This window comes from Melitaea cinxia, chromosome 13 (genome assembly GCF_905220565.1).
Source record: "Melitaea cinxia chromosome 13, ilMelCinx1.1, whole genome shotgun sequence".
In the NCBI taxonomy this organism is placed as follows: Eukaryota; Metazoa; Arthropoda; class Insecta; order Lepidoptera; family Nymphalidae; genus Melitaea; species Melitaea cinxia.
Window position 1 is genome coordinate 15,240,071 of NC_059406.1, and position 27,842 is coordinate 15,267,912.

Below are 27,842 nucleotides of genomic sequence, written 5' to 3' on the forward strand. Positions count from 1 at the left end.
ACCTCAACCTTATAGAAGATCACAGCTAAATAAACTGCTCTGAAATAGTTGTGTAACTTGTGAGTAAGGTGGCCTGCGCTTCTAGGGAGGGTCAGGGGTAGAGTCGACATTACATCATATTGCATCATGCTCTTTAATAATTTATTTACATACTTCATACACCACCCTATTGAGTTTCTGAACAAACTAGCGAAATATCTACTAAATATAGTTTTCGTATTACAATTCAAACTCACCTTAAACTCGCATGACAAAGTGTTAACTATCCGAAACTGGAAACGAGTAGATTAACAACAAATTTGAAACTAAAACTTTTGCAGAAATCCACCGAAAATATTCGATAAACTAAAAACGTTCCAGTAGATTGTAAATTCTCACCTGAAACACGTGAAATAAACTTCTGAAGTTGTTGAAAGTAACGTTAATTTTGTGTGGGTATGCTTTAACTAATAAGTGTGAAAACAGGCACAAACATAAAAATAAAGAACATAAATTTCAAGTTAAAAAACTTTTTTTTGTAGAAAAAAAACTACAATTTTATATCTTACTGTCCCAGAAAAGGCATTCCACCTTTGTTCTCGATCCCGTCTTCTATTAAAGATAATATTTTATTTTCGCTCTACTGAGAGTTCTTTTATAAAAATGTGTTCAACACTGAAACCCTTCGAATTTTACACCCGACGAGTTTCAATACTCGTGAGATTGGCTGACTGTTTAACCGATATCATGAAAAAGAAGGTTCAATTAATGAATATTGTTTGTCAGATATATTTATGTCGATATGTGTATTAATAAAACATAAGGGTGTATAATCCTAATGCCGAAGATTAAACCATAATGCATTTGTTCTATTGTCACATCACGTTTTCTCATCATTTTTTATAAATGCGTGAGCCGTTTGTTTGCGTTTTAGATGTCTTTATTATTTTCATCTTCAATAGTTAATTTAATCTTGTTTTTGTTTTTTCAATAGTTAATTTACTATGTTTTTTTTTGTCTATACCTCCGATATAGAGGTCGGAGTCTGCATCTACTGTTTACTCTTTCATGCCTTCTAATAATTATTAGTTATTTACTTTGTTTATACTATCCTCTTTTTTGCACTGGCTTCTTTCATTCCTCATCTGTCGTTCTCAGGGTGAATGCCCTCTATTAGTGGAACCTTACTATAGTGTTCTATTTCTATTTTGAGTTGAGATCTATATTGTTATCTTCTATAATACCTAGTTGTATGTAATTATGCGTTATACTGTGTTTTGTTATTTGTCTCCTAATATTTTATCCGGCGTGTTCAAATATAGTGCTTATTGAAGTGTAACTTTTTTAGGTTCTTAGGTGTGAGGGTAATTTTTTTACGGGTGAAACGGCAACGTTTTGATGAAACGGCAACGTTTTTGTCGATGGTGCTGGAACGGAAATCTAAAGCTTTAGATTTGTATAAATATAAACGAGACTTAAAAATTTATTTTTCCAAAGAAGTTTCACTTCTGACATTTATACTTTGTACGCACCCACTTTTATTTTTTTTATTTTTTTTCTTAATATTTTTACATAAATAAAAGAAAATAAAGAGATTACAAAAAAAAAACAAAAGAATATATATATTCTTTTCTTTTTTATATATATAATATAATAATATAATATATTATACACATCACTTAAGTTGTCCCCGAACGAAGTCCATGTCATAGACATCTGTTCACGTCCTACTTTACAGTGATGACAACTTTATATGTCGTTCTACAAAGCTTACGAGTCGAGCACTTACGGGAAATAGATTGCTTAAGTGCACAATAGAAAGGTATAAGCGGGACACTAAGCAGATGCTTAAAGTTATGCATGCTTAGGTACATTTTTCTTCTCTTTTTACACTATATTTAACTTCATATTTTTTAAATTACTCTTGTTTATATACTTTTTATTTATAGTGGTCAAAGAGATGTTATATGTATTAGCTGATAGTGGAAACTTAATTGATTTCAATTATTGTAATTAGTTATAATGTAATAATAATATATAAAATGGTATGTTTCCCAAATGAAAAGATAAAATAAAAATATAAATGGCTGTTCATGGCCTTTATGATCTCAGAGCTTGTGTCCCCTGAGCGTAATTTAATAAGATTGATATACAAACAATTACATCAGAGTACATTTATAATAATATATTTTTTTGGTCGTACCACCTCAGAAACCTTTGTGGGATCATGCACAACACTTTGCTGAAGATCATGACATGATCAAATGCATAGTTTACGATTCTATAAAGGATATGTATATAGACAAAAATTCATTTTTGTATATATATATATTATAGATTATGTATTATTCCCTAAAATTTAGTTCATTTAAATATGAATAGTTTTTATCTTAGTATAAACGCAAGCAGGATTCCAAAAATTCTATCTACAAGTTTCCGATTGTGCAAAGTAAACGTCTTCTTTCTAGGTTACGTTAGACACAAGTGTAACAAAATCCCCCAAACGATGTTGCGGTTGCCAGAAAATAAATTACAAGTTTAAAATAAAAGTAATTAAAATAATTAATGCAAAAAAAATTACGATTATATTAATGATAAAGATGTATGGAATCAGTGGCGCTTGTACGAAATAACAGAATACTACTAATTTTTAAACGGTTTTATTTAGCTCACCCCGTTTGTTTTATTTTTTATTTATTATTTATTCTTGGGTCAAATTTAGTAATTCAAATTTCACCCTCTTCCTGTCAACCGATTAATCTGAAATTTTGTATACACTTTGAATTTTGGTGACAATACAATTATGTTTATTTATTATCATTATAAATTCAAGATGGCCGCCGCTACAAAATGGCGGATAATTTATGTTTTATTAATCCCATCAATATGGGTATCAAATGAAAGGGCTCAACAAGCAGAATACAATATACTATAAAAAATTGAAATCCAAGATGGCGGCCGCTACAAAATGGCGGATAACGTAGGTTTTATCAATCCCATCAATATGGGTATCAAATGAAAGGGCTCAACAAGCAGAATACAATATACTATAAAAAATTGAAATACAAGATGGCGGCCGCTACAAAATGGCGGATAACGTAGGTTTTATCGATCCCATCAATATGGGTACCAAATGAAAGTGCTCAACCAGTATAATCAATGTACTATATAAAATTAAAATCCAAGATGGCGGCCTCTACAAAATGGCGGATAACTTAGGTTTTATCAATCCCATCAACATGGGTATCAAATGAAAGGTCTCAACAAGTAGAATACAATTTACTATGCAAAATTGAAATCTAAGCTGGCCGCCGCTACCAAATGTCTGATAACAATTTTTTATCAATCCCACCAATATGGGTATCAAATAAAAGGGCTTGACAAGAAGAATACAGTGCACTATACAACCTCAATATTTAAGATGGGACTTTCAATAATGAAGCACTAAATGAATTAAACAGAATGCGAAATAAAAACTAAAAACTAGAAAATAAAAATAGGTAAAAAAACTTTTTAAGTTAAACGGTTTTATGTTAAACATACATTGCAATGTTTAAGATAAATGTACTAAAAACCAAAAAATAATAAAATAGATACAGTCGTGGGAATTATAAACATATGCATAGACTAGACTAAAATAAAACCGTGGGGCACGTCAATTGTCTACAAATTATCGACTTAATGTGCGATAGAAGAATCGTTTAATTCGTCGTTAAAATAGGCAGTTGGCCCGCAGACGGTGAGGAAATTACTTACTATTTTCTTGCTCATGGAAATTCCAATAGTTATACACTCCATGTAAATAAAAGAGATGTTTCAACTAGTTTATCGTTGGACATTCACACTGCTGGCTGGCGAGGAATCGTTTCACTGCTCGTAGTTTGTCTTTAATCGACAAAACATATGATAAAAGTACTACTCGCTCACCACTATGAAACCCTAAAACTCGCTTATAATCGAGCTTGCTAGCTTGTTTCCACATTCTAGCCCTACTTATCACACGTCCATCGTTGTCGGTTGAACAACTGCCTAATTATAGTGTAACATTACAAAACAAACATTTTAATCAACGATTGTAGACAATTGACGTGCCCCACGGTTTTATTTTAGTCTAGTCTATGCATATGTTTATAATTCCCACGACTGTATCTATTTTATTATTTTTTGGTTTTTAGTACATTTATCATAAACATTGCAATGTATGTTTAACATAAAACCGTTTAACTTAAAAAGTTTTTTTACCTATTTTTATATATAAATACACTTTATTTTTTAAGTAGCAACTGCGTAATTTTTTTCATTGGAGTTTTTAATGTTCAGTGAATGTAACTCCAATGATTAGTATGGTAGTATTGATGGAATATGTAAACACAGTGGGTATTGTTCATGGCACAGCAGGAATTATACTGCTGAGCTCTAATTCAATCTGCATATCGTTCATAATACTTTAACATTATAAAATAATTAATAGCATACTAGTGATCGCCCAATGGTCGAGATTCGACCATAACTAATTTAAATTATAAGTTTGGACATTATTAAGGTTCTGTTGTCAAAGACTAAACTTCTATAATAACAAACAAAAGAGTATATATGCGTATGTGTGTGTCAAATACATGGTAGTGTGTGTAAAGTAAATGTAAGGTAAGGTAAATGTAATTTTCATGCATTATTAAAAAAAAATATTAGCATTCTGCACTCCTTTTCTATATAAACTATAAGTATGCGAAATTTCATATTCCTCCGTTCATGCAATTTTCGTTAAAAGGGGTACAATGTTTTGTTTCACGTATTAATAAATAGATCGTGTCAAGTGAATGAAATGCATCTAGGAAAACATTTTATTGACATAACAATATTAATATTACATCATTAATATCACATTAACATATACATACAATTTTCATTTTATCTGATAATCATAATATGATTGTAGGTACAGATATCTCAAAATATACATGCTAAAATATGTTATAATTTAATCTTAAAAAATCGAGCGAAGCTAGAAATGTTACATCAGAGGCAACTCACATCTGCGGTCGACAGGTATGACTTAATGTCACATGTCAGACGGTCGATATTATGCCCGTGACTTAAAAACTGATGCACGCTGACTATTAACTGGTCTGATATGGCGTAAGTCGCGTCCATGGTTGGTGTCTATAAGTCGTTTTTGATAACATACGTCAGGCTACACAGGCGTTGATCTACTTTTGTAATACTCGTTGAGCACGCGACATCGCTCGTGCCGCGCGCAGTACAGCCGAGCGGGTGGCTGTCAAGCGGGTCCACGGATCTTATTCACCTCCAAACGTTCAGGAACAGCTGTCAGAGATGTCTCAGCGAAGCGCACGCCTAAACGTGGTTTGACACGTCCCTGTGACAAACACGGTAATTTTAAAACTTTTCGGTCGTCAGGTGTGGAAAAAAAATTTGGAACAGCCAGACTGGGGAAGTCCCTCGACTTTATAGAAAATCATAGTCAAATAATATTGCTATCAAGCAGTATTGTGTTTCTGTGTGAGTAAGGTGAAGCGCTCGAGAGTGGAGGATCGGGATTAGGGTCGGCAATGCGCCTGAGATGCTTCTGGTGTTGCAAGCATTAATGCTTGTGCTTGTTTACAAAAAAAAAAAATGTAAAACAAGATATTTATCATGTTTGTCTTTGGTCGTTTTGAGTTCCCTATAATATTGCAAACGCCAAGGTCATGGGATCACCAGTGTCTTCAAAATGACCAACTACAGGTATGTAGTAGGTTGATAGTGATATGATAAACATCCTGTCTTATCTATACAAATAAATAAAATTGGAGTGTCTGTTTGTAATATTAAAATACCGGTACATATATATGTATACACGATATATATACCAAAATATTTTTTTTTTATAATTTTGGTCTGTCTGTCTTTCTGTTTGTTTCGGCTAATCTCTGAAACTGCTGGACCGATTTTGACGGGACTTTCACTAGCAGATAGCTGATGTAGTAAGGGTTAGCTTAGGCTACTTTTATTTTCGAAAGTTATTTACTTTATAACTCTGCGAACTGAACAATAACTTTTTTGTTAAATTCCACGCGGACGGAGTCGCCAGTACAGCTAGTATATAAATAAAGACGATAATAAATAAAATGCTACTTAAAACTAAACTTTTTTTTAAAGTGGCGTGACTTTTCATGCATTTCAAACCACGGCAGAGATCTACGTGAATAAAAAACTATTTGACAAACAGGAATCAGAAATACTGCAATTTAATAGAATATGATAACACTTATTCTATGTATTTCATGTAATTATAACATTTTTTTACCTATTCGTTATTTCTTTCCGTTATTTTGTCTTTTGCTCCTGATCATAATATAAGTAGTCCCAAGACGATATTTATTTATTTAATACTATTACTATAATAACATAATTTGGATTTAAATAAAAGAAAGTAAAAGTGTTCTAAATTAAAAAAAGGACAAAGGTCTTATTAATAATAGTAATCTCTTACAAACAACCCCCAGTAGTAGAGAAAATATTGATAACATGACACAACTAGGTGAACACGGCAACAATCTATAAGTCTCGTCTAAATGAAAGTATTAATAGTGACAGAAAAGCTTAAAAAATTTATTTTTTTACCTTCACGGGTTTGACAAGACATGTTCCAGGTGTGTTATTATTCCTAAGCTTTATTGAACTGGAGCCCGAGTTGCCTTAAACAGAAACAGCTCTATTAACACGAATAAAAATATTCAACTGCATTTTATATCAAACCTAAGGAAACCTAATTTAATATCATAATACATAATATTTTCGAAACTTAGCAAATGAGAATAACAAATTATAATTTGACGATTATATGTATACAAATATGAAATTTAAATATAATATTTGAATTCAACTTTATTTATAAATACATGTACAGATTAAAAAAAAATCGAACCACTCAAAACCTGCGTTAAAAATATTAAAAATATACGAACCGACAGTATCAGAAGTGGATGCAGACCAGCAGCAGGATTTTTTGAAGAATCTCTGTATTGCGCCACTGAGACGCAAAGCGTAGGAGCCATACACGAGTGGATTCATACAGGAATTGGAGACAGCCATCGCGAACAGAAGATCTTGGACTTGGGGCGAGACGCGAGACGCTGAATCTCTGTCGACCATGTACCTACATGCGCACAATAACAATACTTCATTAAATTTCGTGGCTTTTATAGATAGCTTGTAGTATAAGATTTTATATAATCTGTTAACATAACAATAGTTCTATATTTAAAAAAAATAGGATGCCTTTTTTGAAATTAAAGCTCAGTGAAGTCGTACAGCGATCTGTCGTCTTGAGAGTTTCGTTAGTTCTTAGTAGTCTTTGACGTAGGTTTGTTTATATTTTTTATTTACTGACAAAAATCTAAATGTGTAAGTTATAATTATAACAGAGTTTTGAATTTGATATCAATAAACGTGTTACATAAAAAAATTAAAATCTATCATTTAAGATTATTAAGTTAAGTCTAAGTAGTGTGGAATGCCGTCCGGTCCGCTGGACCGATGATCTAAGTAAGATAGTGGGTGGGGCTAGATGAGGACTGCGGAGAACCGGTGAGTTTTGGCGCGGATTTGGGGAGACCTATGCATAGCAGCGGACTGCGATAAGCCGAAGCGAAGCTTATTAAAACTTTTTGTTAATTATTTCTTTTTTTTTTTTAATAATTGAAACACAAAACTATTCAGCGTAAAATATGCTTTTATCTATACAAATAAATAAAATTGGAATGTCTGTTTGTTATATTAAAATAACCGCTTTTTACTAAATGCGGGGTGTATACACGGTACATAGACCAAAATAACATTTTTTACAATTTTTGTCTGTGTGCTTGTTCCGGCTAATTTCTGAAACGCATGGACCGATTTTGACGGGACTTTCACTGGCATATAGCTAATGTTATAAGGAGTAACTAAGGCTACCTTTATTTTAGAAATTTATTTATTTTATAACTCTGCGAACTGAACAATAACTTTTAGGTTAAATTAAATTAGGGCACAGCTAGTACTAAATATACTTTTTATATGTTATAATGTAAACTTTTGTGAAAAAACTCATGTTTCAACCTACCACATTGTGATGGTAGCGTACGGTAGCCAGCAGAGCGCGAATACGCTCACAATGGTGACGGTCATTCTTAGCGTGCGTCGCCTCGCTCGCTCCAGCACTCGCCTATCTGAACGACGTAGCCTCACCGTGCTAATGTTGTGAACACAGTTCTCTGAAACAAAAGAATATAAGTAGTGCAGTTGAAGACCGGCGATTTGTGTGGATTACACTTTTTTATACAATCAGGTCGACAAACAAGCGTACAGTTCACCCGATGGAAGCGATTACCGTAGCCTATGTTGCAACACCACAAGCATCGCAAGCGCGTTGCCAACCCTAGCCCTACTTTTCGTAATAGCTCAGGTCACCTAACTCACCAGAGGAACACAACACTGCTTGAAAACAGTATTATTTAGCTGGAGCAGGAAATTCCTGCTGTGTCTTAAATAAATAAAACAATGAATGTCGATTTATGAAATAAATAAATAGACGCCTCACATTGAACAGCCCTCACTATTTATTAATTCCTGCGTCGGGTGTCCGTAAACACACAATACATAAACACAAACGTCCAGATCACGACAAACATCTATATGGCAATCACAAATATTTGTCATTGGAATCAAATTCGCGTCCGCTAGCGCAACAGCCAGTGCTAAAATAATTATAAAATAAATATATAAGACTAGCTGTACCGTGTGCGTATTGCTACCTTTTTTTTCGGTCGTACCAACTCAGAATCTTTTGAGGGCTCATGCACAACACTGCTGAAGGTCATAAAGTTATCAAATGCATGGTTTACTATTCTATAAAGGACATACAGACAAACATTCATTTATATATATATAGACAATTTCACTCGTATAATATTAGTACAGATATATTTAGCTCCATTTATTTCCTTTTTAAAGTTAATCTTAGTATCAATTGTTTTTTTTTGAGTCAATTTACATTAGTATTGTTACTTTTTGCAGACTAAAATATATATTTTATGTATGTTCGGGGATTTTGATAATTCTTTTTTTGTTGGAAAGTAGATATCCCAGGTTTAGTACCGTGATAAGGAAACTAGAATCTGATGATGGGATCCGAGAGAAATCGAGGGGAAACCCTTGAAAATCCGCATAACTTTTTACTGGGTGTACCGATTTTGATGATTTTCAACTTAATCGAAAGCCGATGTTTATCACGTGGTTACATTTAAATTTCATCGAGATCTGTTTACAACTTTTGGAGTAATATTTGATAATGTGTATTTACTTGACTATTTTTTCGTCTACCTACGTTGTATTACTTGTCGATGTAATTGAAGTCGGGTTTTTTTGTTTGCCAGCAAACACAATTATTGTAATTTTTATTTTCAAGAAAATGTTGTACACGTCTTATATTGGCACGTGCCTTTACTTATGTTATAAAATATTCGAACTCATTGTGTTATGCTGTAGTTGTGTCAATAATAATTTTATTTTAATCAAAGATTGAATTTTCCTGCTACTGAACACCTCAATTATACGTTACAGTTGAAGCTAATACAAATTAATTTTCATGGTTAAGTTTACATTACAAATACATGAAACCTATATAATATTGGAAACAACGCGAGTAAACGTTAACGTAACGCGTGTAAATCTTTTGATGAAAATTGTTAAATTACGCAATGCGTATTGCATCGTATATGAAAATCTCAGTGAGACATTTTCATTTTTTTTGAAGCATTTTTCAATTGTTATTTAATGTCGAGAGAATGAGTGAAGAACGATTGACGAAAAAAGTGTATAAGGCGAGTGTGGATGGAAGGGTTGGAAGGGGTAGACCTAGGCGGACGTTCCGAGACCAAATAAGGGCGTCTTGAAAAAAGGCCAAGAGTACCCTAAACCGAAGAGCATGTATGGGGGGAATAATGAAAGTGGACGAAGCGAAAGAAGTATGTCAGGATCGTAGCAAGTGGAAAGAAGTGGTCTCCTGCCTACCCCTACGGGAAAGAGGCGTGATTATATGTATATGTATTTAATATGGTATTTTTATACCATATTTCCATATGTAAATAATAAGATGATAGATTAAGTACATTTTTAATCTACTATGCTATGAATTGTTAAATATAAAAATATATAAATATATAATAATATCTTATAACATTTTTGGATACAATAAAGCGCTAAGTAAGCACATACCATAACGAATTTCAACATTTTGAACATGGGAAACGCCGACCATATTAAATATTAATTAAACAAATACTTCCCCGAAACAGTAATTAATTGTAACGTTTAAATTGTAATTTTAACTGAGGCAGGGCACAGCGGGATGTATTCTTGCGTCAATAGTTAATTTTTAATTTCCAAGTAAAATTACTTGTTGTATTACTTGTTGCTTTGTAAGTTCCAAGGTGGTAGTGGACCTGTGTTATCCCTTAGTCGCCTCTTACGACACCCACGGGAAGAGAGGGGTGGCTATATTCTTTACTACCGTAGTCACACAGTAGCCAACAGTAACCGATGGCGGGATAACCATCCAACTGCTGGCTTTGAAATACACAGACCGAAGAAGGGCAGCAGCGTTTTCGGTGCGACAAAGCCAGCCCTGCGGTCACCAACCCGCCTGCCCAGCGTGGTGACTATGGGCAAAACACATTGGCGTGAACTTATGGAGGCCTATGTCCAGCAGTGGACTGTGATCGGCTGAAATGATGATGATGATGATGATGATGATGATGATGATGATGATGATGATGATGATGATGATGATGATGATGATGATAATTACTTGTTGAATTTATACAACTTAAGTTAAACTTTGCAATTTGATACAATAAATAATATTAAAATTATTTAAATCGAACATCAACTTTTGAATTTCAGTCGAAGTTTTTAAAAGCCTTTACAGCTAGGTATGATTCTGAAGTTCGACATGAGCAGTGATACGGTATAAATTTAAATTAAAAGTTTCGCAGAGATCAAGATATGAAAAGATATTTCAGATTGATAGAACGGATTCACGTTTTCCGCTCGAACTTTTCCTTGACAATCTTGAAATGGGATAGTTCATTGTGAAGCGACTCCGGGGATTAAAAGCTCGGGTGCCATTCGCACGTATTTACAAACATTTTTGGGCATGAGTCACTCTACCTCCTTGAAAACGAAATGAAAAATGAAATGAATGAATGAAAATGAGACTTGATCAAGGTCAAGCCTATATTGTAGGTTTACATATAAGTAAATATATACAAGCTTAACACCCAGCGACTACTTTTAGATTACATTTTTAGGTGAACGATCTACCGTACCTTTAACTTTACATTTATACCTAATATAAAACTGTAACTGGTTCATGTGCAGACATGACATGACATGATGACATATAGGACATGTTCGAGAAATACTTTAAAAAGGTCTATAGGGCCAACAGAGATCATAAACATTATTCTAACAGTTTTTGTATCTCTGTCTATCTGCATGATTGTCAGTGCGTCAAGCAAAAACGACGGGGCTTTGGTGCGCAGACAAGAATAGGTTACAGAGTAAAAATATACGTTTCACGAACGGTCGTAGCAAATATAAAATTAAACAAGAATTGTTATGAAATAATGATCGTGGAAGAACTTTAAAATGAAGCGACTTCATTGTATAGTTAATAATGTCGGCTCCTGATTTTATATATACATAGCATTCAAGCCCGTTTGTAGTAGCCCTGCTTTCTGCTCAGAGGGTCCAAACGGCAGGTAAGAAAGGTTTTTTTGTGACCATTGAGGATTACTCCAAATTTTTAAAAATCCTAAAATTGTTATAATTGATTTTTTAAATATTGTTTTTCTCATTATTTAATTTTTTTTCTACGAGAAAAATTATAAAGAGCCTGAAAGATTTTCAGGCTTCGAAATTTCAATATTTTAAGGTCGCTCCAATTTTTTTTAAAGTTTCCAAGACAAGTACTTTATATCTTTTCGAGCTACTTCTGAACATGAATATCAACGAACTTGATTTTTTTACACCCCAATCTTTTTTTAATTTATAGATAAATTATTTATTTTTTATTTTATTATGATTTGGCGTTAAAAAATACATACAACCCTAAATTTTCACCCTTCTACCACCAACCACTATTTTTAAATAGCATTTAGCGGCAAAACAACGTTTGCCGAGTCAGCTAGTATATATAAAAATATATTGGAGTGTCTGTTTGTAAAATTAAAATAACCGCTTCTTACTAAATGCATATGGATGTGTACACGATACATATACCAAAATGACATTTCATACAATTTTTGTCTGTCTGTCTGTTCTTGCTAATCTCTGAAACGGGTGGACCGATTTTAACGGGACTTTCACTAGCAGATAGCTGATGTAGTAAGGAGTAACTTAGGCTACTTATATTTTAGAAATTTATTTATTTTAAAACTCTGTGAACTGAACAATAACTTTTTTGCTAAATTCCACGCGGACGAAGTTACGGGCACAGCTAGTATATATAATATATTTGCTTTACTTTGAATTTCACCTAACTAAGTAATATTAGCGAGTGTTACAAGGAAAATTAATTTGATTATCATTAATGATGCGGTCTGGTGTAGTTGTGGGAACTGTAGGCGTTTAACGTCGGCGGTTGTTGGTTAAATTTCCGCTTGAGAGTGATGTTCGTATATATTTTTTTATATCACTAGGTCGGCAAACAAGCGTACGGCTCACCTGATGGTAAGAGACTACCGTAGCTTATAGACGCCTACAATACCAGAAGCATCGAAAGCGCGTTGCCGACCCAATCCCCAATCCCCCCAGGAGCTTTGGTCACCTTACTCACCAACAGGAACACAATACTGCTTGAAAACAGTATTATTTAGCTGTGGGTCTCCACGTTGGGTGCCACTTTTTCGTCGACCAGAATAAGTAATGTTCAAGTTTATCCCAGTCTTACGACTGGTATCAATATCATACTGTAACCATAATAAATCATCAAACTATTAACCAACTTTCCCAACGAAAGTTGTTACAATTTAGCGTAATTCCGAAACTAGAACACCGCCTTTATAACTTCAAAAGACCCAACCCGAATTTACCTTAATTGAATGAACCTATAAATAACGGTCCAATGCACTAAATTAGTTATTGTAATGTCTGTTTGTATTTTGTTTGGCTATTTATTCGTAATTATACCTATAAACCACTAACTTTACTTTATATTTCCTCCTTTTTTTCTTCTTTATCTGAATTTTACTAATACCCGATTTTGCACACCTACAAACCTCTGCTCTTGTACGTCCTAAGGTTGGCTGGTAGAGAATGCTTTTAGCACTAAGCCCGCCTTTTGTACAATTCTATAATGTATTGTGCAATAAAGTATTAATAAATAAATAAATAAATAATAGATATATCGGAAATCTCTTGGGAAGATAATCAGAAGCTTATGTAATGAAGGTGGTTACGGAGACTCGACGCTTAATACGAGTATCAACACCATCCCCGAGAATAAACATAACTAATTAACAAGGATATAAGCATTATAGTAGATATCAAATGTTAGTTATGACATAAAATTAATTTAAAATTTTAATGATTTTATTTGTTAACTTTTTAAATTTATTACTAAATGTTGAAGATCCCACTTTTATACATTAAGCTAGCTTTGTTTAATTATTTTTGCCCGACAGATTTTACGCAAATGATAGGCTTTATAATAAAAGCATTTTATATCGGCCAAACTCAGGACGAAAGTGTTTATTTTTTTTTCAATTGATTGGCCAATATATAACAAATACATTATACTTTGCAATTTAAGTACCACGAAAACCTCGCGGGTTTATCTTGGTACAAAGAGTCACTCAATTCAGTTTGTTTTTGTAAAAAATATTTTTTAAAACGTGATTTGTTTTTCGTGGTACTCTTATACATTTCTTGCAGTTCTCTGGGCAGTTCGTTAACATATTCAGGCATTAAAAAGTCGTCAGTTCTCATTCCATACTTATTGTTAGTTTTTGGTAAGTGGTATTTAAGGTTTGAATCAAGTTGACGTAAGCCTTATAGGTCTTAGTTTTTCATTTAACAAGGTTGTATTATCAATTTGGATTAGAATAGAAAATTTAACTTTACCATATATATCCATAACATTACAATGACGAAAGAGCTGATTTTATAGTTGTTCTTATAATTATTAAGTATGCGTTTAGGTACAATTGTTTTAATAATCTTAACTATAACTTGTAAATATTTACCAAGTCTGATCTGCAAATATATTTATAGCAAAGTTATTATTTTATTTTATACACAACAACGTCGGCAAACAAGCGCACGGCTCACCTGATGGTAAGCGATTACCGTAGCAGCGTAGCTTATAGACGCCTGCAACGCCCGAAGCATCGCAAGCGCGTCGCCGGACATACTTCCAACCCCTTCCAGGAGCACTGGTCACCTTACTCACCACAAGAACACAACAATGCTTGAAAGTATTATTTAGCAAGATATTTCCTGCTGTGGTCGACCTCAGTAGTGATCTCAGTAAAAAGTTTAACAATATACCTGCAGAGTTCTGTGAGTGCCATTGATTGTATAGTATAGTCATAAATAAATGATTAATTAAGGAATCCGTTACCAGATTATACAATATATATACGTATATTCCTAGACTAATATGTGTAAATAATACCATCTATGATCATGTAATATATAAAATTCTCGTGTCGCGGTGTTTGTAGTTAAACTCCTCCGAAACGGCTTGACCGATTCTCATGAAATTTTGTGTGCATATCGGGTAGGTCTGAGATTCGAACAACATTTATTTTTAATTCTCCTAAATGTTAAGGGTACTCCACCCCTAATTTCTTTTTAATTTTTTGATAAACCATATATTTTTTATTTTTTCAAACAAAGTCGCTTCCCGCTGTCTGTATGCTTATCTTTAAAACTACGCAACGGATTTTGATGCGGTTTTCTTTAGTAAAGGGAGTGATTCCAAAGAAAGGTTTGTATGTGTAATACATGCATAATATGGTAGAGGAATACGGATAGTCTTTGCAACCGTGCGAAGCCGCGGCGGGTTGCTATTAATATATATTGCGCTACAGTTGTCAACGTAATTTGAAGTTGTTATTTTTGTTTGAGAACAAACACAAATTTATTTTTATATATAAACCTCGAGAGAGTTCCTATATCATAACTTGTTAATTAAAAATTAATAAAAAAAAATGCTGTATGGTTACGGCATTAGAATATTCTACCCCTTCTCTTACCGCGGGTGTCGTAAGAGTAACCTCTTCTAAAATACGCTCCTGAATTTAACAGTTATTTATTATTGATTTTATATTTTGTGTGTGGCTACGGCAATAACGAATATAGCCACTCCCTCTCTTCCCGTGGGTTTAGTAAGAGGCAAGTAAGGGATAACACAGATCCACTACCACCTTGGAACTTAAAACGCCGACCGATGGCGGGATAACCATCCTACTGATGACTTTGAAATAAACTGGCCGAAGACGGGCAGCAGCATCTTCGATGCGACAAAGCCAGCCCTGCGGTTACCAACGCGCTTGTCCAGCGTGGTGAGTATAGGCAAAATACATGAGTTCACTCTCGTTTTTGGCGCAAACTTGTAGAGGCCTATGTCCAGCAGTGGACTGTATTAGACTGAAGTGATTGAAGTGAAAAAAAAATTATACATATTTATAATTAACTGTAGACAAAATTAATAAATTCATTTTCTGAAATAAATTAATTGTGGACAAAATTAATAAATTCATTTTCTCAAATAAATTAATTGTAGACAAAATTATAAATTCATTTTCTCTTAAGCTTACCATCTTTTTAATCAAATCTTATCCTTTAATTTAAGATTGCAAGAAAAATAACTACCGCATTTCCTGAGGAAAATTTACATCTTAAAATATATATTTTTATTCAAATCTCATTTTGAATTAAGTAAATCTTACTAATTAAAGTTATTTCCATCCTGAAGCTACATCACTGCATAGTATAAAACAAAGTCGCTTCCCGCTGTCTGTATGCTTAGATATTTAAAACTACGCAACGGATTTTTAAATAGTAAATAGAGTGATTCTAGAGGTAAGTTTATATGTATATATGTACATATATTATAAAACATGCATAATTAGTAGAGGAACACTGATACTTTTTGCACTCGTGCGAAGCCGAGGCGGGTCGCTAGTATATGTATAAAAAATTCTCCCTTCAAACTATATGAGGACATACTCGTTGAGAGGATAAATTTTCATAGGAATAATATTAAACAATTTTTAATATCATATCAAAAATCGACCGTTCCAGCGGAGACGAAACTGCATCTCCGACTGACCGTGTCGGTGCTCTAGCCAAATTAAGCTATGGAACGCTCACGCCTAAAATGTTGTGAACTCGTGTGTGTTGCCCATAGTCACCACGCTGGGCAGGCGGGTTGGTGACCATTATTAAAATAAGTTAATTTAATACATTTTGAAACTTGCGATATTTCAGAGGTACTGCGGACGCCATGATCAAGGGTGACTGGGGTGAAGGGTGACGAATCAGGTGTTCATAGCGACCATGTAAACCTAAATAAATGAAAATTGGTAAGAATTTTATGATTCCATGAGATATTTTGGTTGTACGTATATAATCATGCGGGTTACAGCGAATTTCACGTCCAACGACGACGCGTTGACTCAGCGGTCATAGCACTGGCTGTTGCGCTGGCGGTCGCGGGTTCGAATCCCGCTCACGACAGACATTTGTATCGGCCATATAAATTTTAGTCTTGGTCTGAGCGTTGTGTTTGTGTATTGTGTGTGTTTCCGGACCCCCGACACAGGAGGAAATCCTACTGGGGGGCGTTGAGTTTGAAGTGTTTAGTTATTTTTATTTATTTATTTATTTATTTATTTATTTATTTATTTATTTATAATTGATTTTAATTTACTACTTAGTCCACGTCAGACAAGCCACAGGTAAAAATCTTCACTTTAAATTAATATAATAATCATACGAATTTTGCGTGGGTATAGAATTTAAGCATCTCACGAGTTCGCTGCTAATAATTTTCGTACCGAGGTTCGCTGAGCTTGTTCAAAGTATAAAGTAAAATTATGGTATCATATTATATAATAGCTTTGTTTTCATGTTTCTTAACAACCACTCTGGTATTGTGGTGTGCCGTGTCAGCGCCTACACACCAGCGGTTTACGGGTTTTATTTGCGGTCGGTATGATTATTATTGATTATTTACAAATATTATTTATTTGTTTAGTTTGTTTATTTATTTAGTTATATATGTTTATGTATGTGTAGTGTATGTATTTTACATGTTTTTTTTATTATTCTTCTATTCCTGCACTACTTTGTCCCGTCATAGCCTCACTGCCATGGGTTGACTGGAAGAGATCTCTTTTAGAGATAAGTTCGCCCTTGCCAACTTCCTATATTATAATGATTATTGTAAAATTTACTTAGTGCAATAAAGAATATATATATATTCCTTTCCAGTTTGTATGTCTATTCTTATGGGTTTCCCCGTCGTGCCCTGGAGCGCATGTCAAGCTGCGGTCCCGGTTGTTATCATAAATACCTGATTGCGATCGTTACTCATAGTAGAGAATATATCCGCCAAGACGCAGTGGAGCAGTGTGGTGGATTAAGCTCCAATTCTTCTGCTACATGCAGAAAAGGCCTATGTCCAGCAGTGAGATGTTACAGGCTGAATTGTAATTTTATGAATTTGTAATATTATCGCCTTTACTAACATAAGTGCTGATGTATTTTTTGCCGAAAAATAGCACTCTTAGCTTCATTCACGTTATTATTCCATTGTATATATATTACAAATAGTAGGTATATGATTGTAAGTTTTATAATTAAAAATTAAGTATAATTTGTACTAATTTTCAGCAACACCCACGTATATAATTGTCAGATTCGTTTACTCATATGTTAGAACATTCAATGTGGAAATGGAGGAATCACTGCCTGCCTGAGATACAGCACTTTCCTACTTTAGGCGGCAGGAGTTTTAAATTCAGTGCACAGATATATTATTAAATAATTAAATAATTAATTAAATTACAGCATCTCATGTACCGAAATCAGAGCTCACTTAAAATAATTGTAGCTTTTCTCAGTACTTAGAATTTCTTTTAGACCAAGTTATTATATTTTCACTTTTTTTTTTGTAACTAGGTCGTCAAACAAGCGTACGGCTCACCTGATGGTAAGCGATTACCGTAGCTTATAGACGCTTGCAACACCAGAAGCATCGCAAGCGCGTTGCCGACCCCATCCCCAATCCCTCCCAGGAGCTTATGCATGAGATGTGCTAGTAGCGTAACTAAGAGTTAACTTCAGGGTTCTTGAAACGTAATAAGGTCATTATATTTTTGTTTCCTGTGGTGACCAAATTTAGGCAGTGCTTCTTGTATATCATTTGCTAGTTTAGGTAATATTGTACATTATCTTTTTCCATTTTTCGGTGACTTGCAAAACCTACCTGGTAAACCCACCTACTTGGTAAACGTTAGACATCCGAATTACGATACTGTAGTATCGAAAGTAGTCTAAAATTTTCGAGGAGTGATTTCGTAGCAGTGATTATATAACTCTGATTCAGTATGACTCGTAATTAGGTGGTTTGGAAATAATTTGTCTTTTGGAAAATTAACTGACCACGCTGGAGGCGGTGGATCACATTTGCGGTCATACAACTTTAAATTAAAAGAATGTGCGTCTCACATTCAAAGGCCAGTCACTAGGAATAACTCCTATGTCGGGGATCCGGAATCACCCACAATATACAAGAACTAACGCCCAGGCTAGTAGCAAACATCTAAATGGCCAATACAAATGTTCAGCAACCGCCAACGCAACAGCCACAAAGTGTGCAAGTGTTGTGACCATCGCACCAACGCGTCGTCAAGTAACCAATCTTATAGTTTCCGTTTGTGACTTAAGTCTTTGGAACGAAAAGTCTTATATTTGTTACAACTTCATCAAAAATTCAAATGTTAGCGATCGTAAATAAAACTATATGCCATAATATATTTGCGATCGATGTCTAAAATTGTGGCAGTATCTCAGCGGACATTGCAACAAAATTTCGTTTATAGAACTGAACAAACGAAAATTGATAATTTATTATCTATACATATAATAAAATGGTAGGAAAGTCAAAACTGTACATTGAATATTTTTTTAAAAGAATACTTGGAGTGTGATCTACAATCGATACCGAAGCCAAAAATATAGTTTTTAAAATTTTTGTCTGTTTGTCTGTATGTATATCCGGGATAAACTCAAAAAGGACTGCATGGATTTACTTCAAATTTGGCACAAATATTATTAAGAAGTCGGGTCAACATATAGGCTACATATACATATTATCACGCTATCATCTACGGAGAATGAGCAGTGAACCTTTATTTCTTCAATGCACTCTGTAACAACGTGTAATCTGACGACGCATATTTGAATGTTGTTGTTATTATGTTAAGGACCTGGGTGACCGAGCTTAGCTCGGTATTTTTAGTAAATCGTGTTTTTTGAAAATCATATTTAAATACGAATTACATATTGATAAAATATGAATAATATTTTCGATTTTATTTTTTTTAGAAAAAAAAAAGAAAAAAAACGATAATCGATCTGGAAAACTTGAGGATTCGAACCATGATCTTTTCGGTCGAGCGCGATCGGCCGATTTTCCCTGAGCTACTACAACTTTATTGACAAATGCGAAATTTACCTTCTTATTCTAACGATATTGTAGCCATTTTTTCATTGCCTAAAAACAGGGATAAAACGACATTTTCTAAAAATGAATCCTAGCTAGATTTATTTGTCTCCCCCGAAATCCCCTGCATACTAAATTTCATGAAGATCGTTGGAGCCGTTTCCGAGATTCAGATTATATAGATATATATATACAAGAATTGCTCGTTTAATAGTATAAGATAACCATGCTATAAGCTAGCTTCACACTATAAATAAAGACATTCTGTAGTATATTTAGTATCAGCATTGCACCCGTGCGAAGCCGGGGCGGGTTTCTAGTTCTAGTATAAAATTATTTGAATTTTTATTTGAATTTGACATTTTGACATTTTTTATTTGAATAGTGCTATATTTTCAGTACAAAAAGAAAACTCAAATAAAACCTAAATATGTAAACAAAAGGACACAATCTGAGGCAACCTTTGAAAAGTCTAACAATAATCTTAATCCCTTTTATGAACAAAAACTCTGTAAAATAATTACTTTAAATGAAAATAGCTTATTCACTATACTGGGCGCCCAGACCCTTTATCGACTCTACTTTTTTTTATATAACTAAGTCGGCAAAAAAGCGTACGGCTCACCTGATGGTAAGCGATTACCGTAGCTTATTGATGTCTGCAACACCAGAAGCATCGCAAGCGCGTTGCCGACCCTACCCCTATTCCCCCAGGAGATCTGTTCACCTTACTCACTAGCAGGAACACAACACTGCTTGAAAGCAGTATTATTTGGCCATGTGTAAGGTCGAGGGACTACCTCAGTCGGGCTGCTCCATTTTTTGTATAACAAATGTCATGATTTGGCATAGTTAATCATTACATGGTATAAAACAAAGTCGCTTCCCGCTGTCTGTATGCTTAGATCTTTAAAACTACGCAACGGATTTTGATGCGGTTTCCTTTAGTAAATAGAGTGATTCTAGAGGAAGGTTTATTATGTATATTACATGCATAATATAGTAGAGGAACACTGATAGGTTTTGCAACCATGCGAAACCGGGGCGGGTCGCTAGTAAATAAATAAATAATAAAAGATTATGAAATTTTGTGTGCATATCGGGTAGGTCTGAGAATCGGCCAACATCTATTTTACATACTCCTAAGTTATAAGGGGAGGGGGCGGGGGATTGAGAAGGTTAATAAAATATAAGGCAAAACAACGTTTGCGGGGTCAGCTAGTATCTATATATTATCTTTATCAATATGTATTTAATTGAATATTTTATCGACTTACTACATCGTATTACTTGTCGATATAATTAAAGTTGTTTTTTTTTCGTTTGTGAGTGAACAAAATTATCTTAACACAAATAAACCACACGTATCATCTGTCAATTCCATGAACACATTATTATGGAGTAAATTACGTTGTAAACGAGTTATGTGGGCCATTTCCTCACGTCTTATGTTGAGTTAAATCTCATGTTGTTTAGAATATTCAATAAAAATAAATGGAATATTAAATTCACATAAGCAGGAAATGTTTTTGATACCTACCTGTTTACATTATAACAATTTTATTAAACCTATAATGCCTTTGATGTTATAAGGGGGTGATGCTTTTTTGTTAACCTTACAAACGTGAAGGTAACATTGTTACGTTTATAAACAACTTCAAAAAAATGAGGTTCTTAACTCGACTGTGTATTTTTTGTCTTATTAATAATATAATAATAATAAAGGTCTCACACTCAATGTCCCCATCTTGTATTTGCTTCTATGTCGGGGGTCCGGAAACTCACAATAGACACGCCAAGACAACGACAAAGATCTGTGTGGTCCATACAAATGTATGACATGTGTGTCATCTGCGGCGATCGAAACTGCGCGTGGTGCGATCGGCGCAACGGCAATAAGCCAGTGCTGTGAACATTGCGCTAAGACGTCGTCGTTTGTTTGAAAAAGAAAGTGGACCAGAAGTGTAAATCTTTCAGATTACACATACCGGTCGGAATTAAGTTTTATTTTCATTCGAAAGTTTAAAAACTTAAAGTAAAGAACTTACTTCCATGATCAAATTTGACGGATCAAAATCTAAGGAGTAGTTTTTGAGTTAAAATGAAATATCGAGTTCGCTTAGATATTGATGAAGGTACAGGATATATAAAATAGAAATGCGATAAATATAGGACGAATGAAAAGTAAAACTCCAAATTGATTAACACTACTTCTAAAAAATTATACTACTTAATCACTTCAATCTATCGTTGTCCTCTGCTGGACATAGACCTCCACAAGTTCTCGCCAAAAATGGCGCGAACCCCATGTGTGTTGTCCATAGTCACCACGCTGGGCAGTCGGGTTGGCTGGCTTTGTCGCACCGAAGACGCTGCTGCCCGTCTTCGGACTGTGTGTTTCAAAGCCAGCAGCTGGATAGTTATCGGTCGGCTTTTTAAGTTCCAAGGTGGCAGTGGAACTACGTTATCCCTTAGTCACCTCTTACAACACCCACGGGAAGAGAGTGGATGGCTATATTCTTTACTGCCGTAAGCAGATAATAATAATCACGAATACTCTAATAACAGCAAAAACAAACTAGGTTCAGACTTGGCTAGCCCGTTGCAAGCTAGTGTATTTTGTTGCTTTCCATCTTCCAATACAGATTCAGGTACAAATCGAACCTACAATCTCCGGAGTATATATATATATATATATATATATATATATATATATATATATATATATATATATACTCCGGATATATACTCCGGATTCGTGATTATTATTATCTGCTTACTGCCGTAAGCAGATAATAATAATCACGAATACTCTAATATATATATATAATATATATATATATATATATATATATATATATATATATATATAATATATATAATATATATATATATACACTCCGGATATATACTCCGGATTCGTGATTATTATTATCTGCTTACTGCCGTAAGCAGATAATAATAATCACGAATACTCTAATAACAGCAAAAACAAACTAGGTTCAGACTTGGCTAGCCCGTTGCAAGCTAGTGTATTTTGTTGCTTTCCATCTTCCAATACAGATTCAGGTACAAATCGAACCTACAATCTCCGGAGTATATATATATATATATATATATATATATATATATATATATATATATATATATATATATATATATATATATATATATATATATATATTCACTTATTTATTTGTATTAAGTGTATCAAAAAAAGTATGGCTATATCAGTCGACCGTTCCCTATATGACAAGCAATAAGATACCGCTGCACCAATGGGTTGTCAAATATTGATAATAACCAATCACGAATACAATATCGATTTAATACAAAATAATAGAAACAATACTAGTATCCTGTTGAACGTGAACTTGAACAAATCAAGTATCGTTCATATTTAATAACTGTCAACTAGATATCAATAAGCTTTTTCTTTGTTAGTCAATACAATTTTCAGGTAAAGTGGCTTTTAGTTGTATCAAAAGAAACTTATTATATACATAGTCTGGCAATAAATACGTACTATTACAAAAAAAAAAAATACATTTGAATTTGGAATCTGACATTTTTTTATATGATTGTTCATTGTGTTTTCTCATTTTCGCCCCAATAGATTGTAAAATAATTTGTGATATTAAAATGGAGTGGGATGATAAAGAGAATCGAATCGCTGTGATTTCATCAATAGAAGTACAACGTGGGCGTCATCCGATTCCAGTGATGGTTTGGTGGGGTGTTAGCTATAAAGGAGGGAAAATGGTCCCTTCAGCAAGACTCGGCGCCGGATGAAAAAGCTCGAGCCACCCAATCTGAGTTAGAAACCAACATTCCGGACTTCATCAGAGCTGAAGATTAGTTGTCATTTAATCCCGATCTTAATCCGCTGGATTATGATCTATACCCAGTTTTAGAGAGTATGATTTGCTCTAAACGCCATGCTAATTTGGAGGAGAAAATTTTCCCATGGAAAGAGTTCGTGCTTGTATTAATAACTGGCCTTAACGTTTAAAAGACTGTATTGCAGCCAATCGAGACCACGTTGAATAAGCTTTATATTTTTCTAAATTCAGTCGGATGGTCGAAAGCACACTCGTTTTTTTCTCGTTATTATAGTTTGCAGTGAACATCAGATGTGTGTGCCTTTGAAACTAATTTGCATAAAATATTGCATATCGAAACAACGCGCTTTACAAACAACGACAAAATTGAAAAGCGCCAAACTAAAAAGCATATTTTCTTTGAAAATACAGGCGAAACTGCAGAATTAAGATAACAAGCAAAGTTTCATTTTTTTGTAACTATTTTAATCATACAAGATATCATATCGCGATTCACTCACCTACCCACTGCTGGGCATATGCCTCTTTCTTCATGCGTGAGAAGAATTGGAGCTCCCTCCCAAAGGATATATTCCCTATTATGAATAACGTTCGCTATGAATGCTAGCGTCAAATCAAAATTCCGATTTTTTTTGGTCAAAAAATAAATAACGGGTTGGTTGGTACTATGAGGAACGATCACTATCATGTGTCTATGATAACAACCGAGACCGACGGCTTACTGTGCTCTCCGAGGCACATTGGGTAGATTTGGGTCTATAGCCATGCGGAGACCCGCATGGCCAGAGACCCAGACCAGAAAGAAATATTTGTACAAATATAAATAGCCGTACCAAGCGGAATCGAACCTGCAAACCATCGGTGTGTAGGCGCTTACACGCACCACTAGACCAGAGCGATTTTAAAAAAGCATAAACATTATGAAATGAACGTCTTTCATTATTTGCCTGTAAATTGTTTTGAAAGTTATAGCTTACCGTTCAATTCGTTGCTGCTCCGACGTATTTCGCAGAATATGCATACATAGCAGACCGTGATGATCAACAGAGGAAGGAAGTACATGGCGCAGAGGCAGAACACATTGTAGGCGACCTCGAGACGCACGTTGGCGAAAGCGCCAAAAGACACGCACTGCTCGAAACCGACTATGTAGGGATGGAGCTTAACTCGGAACACGATGCTCTGTGGACAAGGATACTGTTTTCAGAGAAGTTATAGCACGTCATGCATGTTAAAGTTAGGCTTGATTACTGGAAAGAATGTGTATGACATTTTTTTATACTACTACTGTGGCTAATTATAAACCTGCAACAGCAGAAGCATCGAAAGCGTGTTGTTAACCCTACTCCCGATCCTCCCCAGGAGCTTTGGTTACCGTACTCACCACAGGAATAAAACACTACTTGAGATTAACGCTATTTACGGTTCAGCCTGTAATATCCCATTGCTAGGCATAGGCCTTTTTCCCAATGTAGGAGAAGGATCAGAGCTTAGTCCATCACGCTGCTCCAATGCGGGTTGGAGGATATATTCCCTACTATGAGTAGCGATCTGTTACGCGGCACCTCCCGATAGTCTTTTTTAAAAAATAACACATGTTGTATGATTACTGATTTAGTTTGTTATATTGTCCAAAACACTAACAATAAATGTCCCTAAAATACCTCACTTTCCTTTTCATAATAAAAAAATAACCTTTTTTACTTTATTTATTTGTAACATTAAGAAAAGCATGCATTACATTACATTAAACATACGGGTGTAAGCGAGATAGGTTGTTTTTATTTGCTCAGAAATAGTTAGCAGTATACAGATTGTTATGGAAAATTCGTTAATATATTCATATATATCTTACTTTTATTTATTATTCAAAACAAATAGTAATAATATATATATTATACATAGACATCTATTTAGCCTGTAATATCCCACTATTGGGCATAGGCCTCTTTTCCCCATGTAGGAGAAGGATCAGAGCTTAATCCACCACGCTTAGCAAAAATATAAAAATGTATTTTTTAATTACTATATAACAGCCGTTAACATTAAAAGGATTGTGAATTGTGCGATTCTGTTATGAATTTGTTTCTTGATTTACTGAAAATTAATTTCAGCATTGTCATAATAAAAACTTTGTAAGATAAATTTGATCTAAGGCTATTTTTTTCAGTGTTAATAAAACTTAAATGGATCTTTTATACGAATGTTGCTAAAAGTAAATGCCTTTGAAAATGAATTTCTATTTATTTGAATTTAATAATTTTCCTAAAGATATCATCACTTCAGCAGTCCACCGTTGGACAAAGGGCCCTTGTCCACGCCAAACATCCCGGTCTTCCGCAACCCCAATTCAGCCACCATCCTTCCGAATTCGCTTAGTTAGAAATTATTTTAACTTTTGATGTTTTAATTATCGTTTCTTGGAACCTAAAATCTTATAAGCTAGACGTCAAATTGTCAACAAAAATTTTAATGGAATGTAATTTTAACCGATTTCTCTTCATAAGTTCAAAAATAAACTTGATGAAAAAAAAATTGTCGTAAACTGGCTGATCTGGCAAACTTCGTGAATATATTATCTTTTTTTTTAATGTAAATTTTGTCCTGCTAACAATCAACAAAAAATTAAAAACAGAATTATTCAATCTGTCGCAGTTTAGTCCTACATTTTATTTATCTACACATATATTAATAATACGTGAAGCAAAAATTTTGTACTCCTTTTTACGTAAATTGTGCGTACGGAGGAGTATGAAATTTCACACATTTATAGTTTATATAGAGAAGGAGTGCAGAATGCTAATATATATTTTTTTATTGTAACAAAAAAAAAATACAGTAAATCAGTAATAAAACATTACACATACTACCACACATTTGACACCCACACACGCATATATATTATAATCTTTTGTTTATTATTATAGAAATATAGTCTTTGACAACAATAGAACCTTAATAATGTTTTTCTAACTTACAATTGAAATTAATTATGGTCGAATTTCGACCACTGGGCGATCACTACTATAAAAATAACATGTGAAATATAATAAAATATGGTAATATTTTGTTGTCTCTATTTTTTTATATATATCTCGAGTATAACGTTGCTTAGTAAACTCAATGACCCGAAGAAACAATTGGCTCTGTGACAAGTCGCTATACAGTCGATCGACAACAGTATTGTCATTATAATGGCGTGCTATTTTCTGTTTCGTAGATATACGTGATATTCTTGTACTATTCTTATATTATTATACTAAATATACTATACTACAGTTTTCTATTGCTGTTAAACGCTTATATTTTAATTATTTGCTAACTTTTCTGAATTTTTTTCAATTCTCATGAAATTTCCACAAAGTATTAGAAAACAAAAATTAGCCGGATTAGTACAGGCGTTTTCTGGTGTTGCAAGCGTGTGCTATGGTAATCGCTTACCATCTGATCGACCGTATACTTCTTTGCCAGCCTTAGTCGTTTAAAAAGATCATCCATAGTGTTTTTAATATTCATTCTGTATCATCTTTTAAACGTAACAAAATGTAAATAGTGATATGAACTATTTTTTGATTTTACGGGACTTAAAGCGATTATCATTTTGAAAGTCACTCGATTCAAAACTTTGTGTTTGTTTGTGTCAACTTGACCGAAATAATGGTGACAAAATAACGGGAATTTTAGTTAGAAAACGAAATCAATCGCTGTAAGTCAAAAAATTAAATTTCAACTTTTGACAGAACGAAGTCTATCTGGGCAGCTAGTAATTAATATATATGATATATATGTTCAAAGTTATAATTAAATTAATAATGGTCGAATTTCGACCACCGCGCGATCATTAGTATGGATTATTGTTGAAATCCTGATTTAATTTGTAACAATTATGTCTGTTCTATTATAAACTACAGACAGATATTCACAGATGGCTTAAAGCGTCTTAAGATTCATTGACTGTGAAAGCTCGCATTAATACACATACATATATATCACCGTGATTTCACTGAATGGAAACATACTATTTGTTATTTCACTTTTAGATATTTTAAGACACAGTAAGTAATAACCATGTCATAAAAGTAATAAAAAATGAAAGTCAGTGCCTGCTTAAGTGAGTCAGTCTTTTAATCCCCCTACAGTATTATTTAGTTCTTAAGTTGTGAATTGTAAATATGTATAATGTTTAATAAACTATTGTTATCACACTTTTAGCTGTGATCTTAAGGTTGAGATTGGCTACT

The 27,842-nt window shown here is 33.8% G+C and overlaps 1 protein-coding gene across 1 annotated transcript in view; it reads right to left on the bottom strand.

Moving 5' to 3' along the window:
* Window positions 1-4,809: 4,809 nt before the first annotated feature.
* The window catches only part of LOC123658943 (adipokinetic hormone/corazonin-related peptide receptor variant I-like), a 63,059-nt gene continuing 40,026 nt past the window's right edge, over window positions 4,810-27,842 (bottom strand). Inside the window, exons 4-8 of the mRNA XM_045594234.1 lie at window positions 24,579-24,783; window positions 8,084-8,234; window positions 6,948-7,138; window positions 6,610-6,677; window positions 4,810-5,356 (exon numbers count right to left, since the gene is read on the bottom strand). Coding sequence (XP_045450190.1) covers window positions 5,258-5,356; window positions 6,610-6,677; window positions 6,948-7,138; window positions 8,084-8,234; window positions 24,579-24,783 — 714 coding nt within the window. The 3' untranslated portion in view covers window positions 4,810-5,257. The remainder of the gene's footprint in view (window positions 5,357-6,609; window positions 6,678-6,947; window positions 7,139-8,083; window positions 8,235-24,578; window positions 24,784-27,842) is intronic.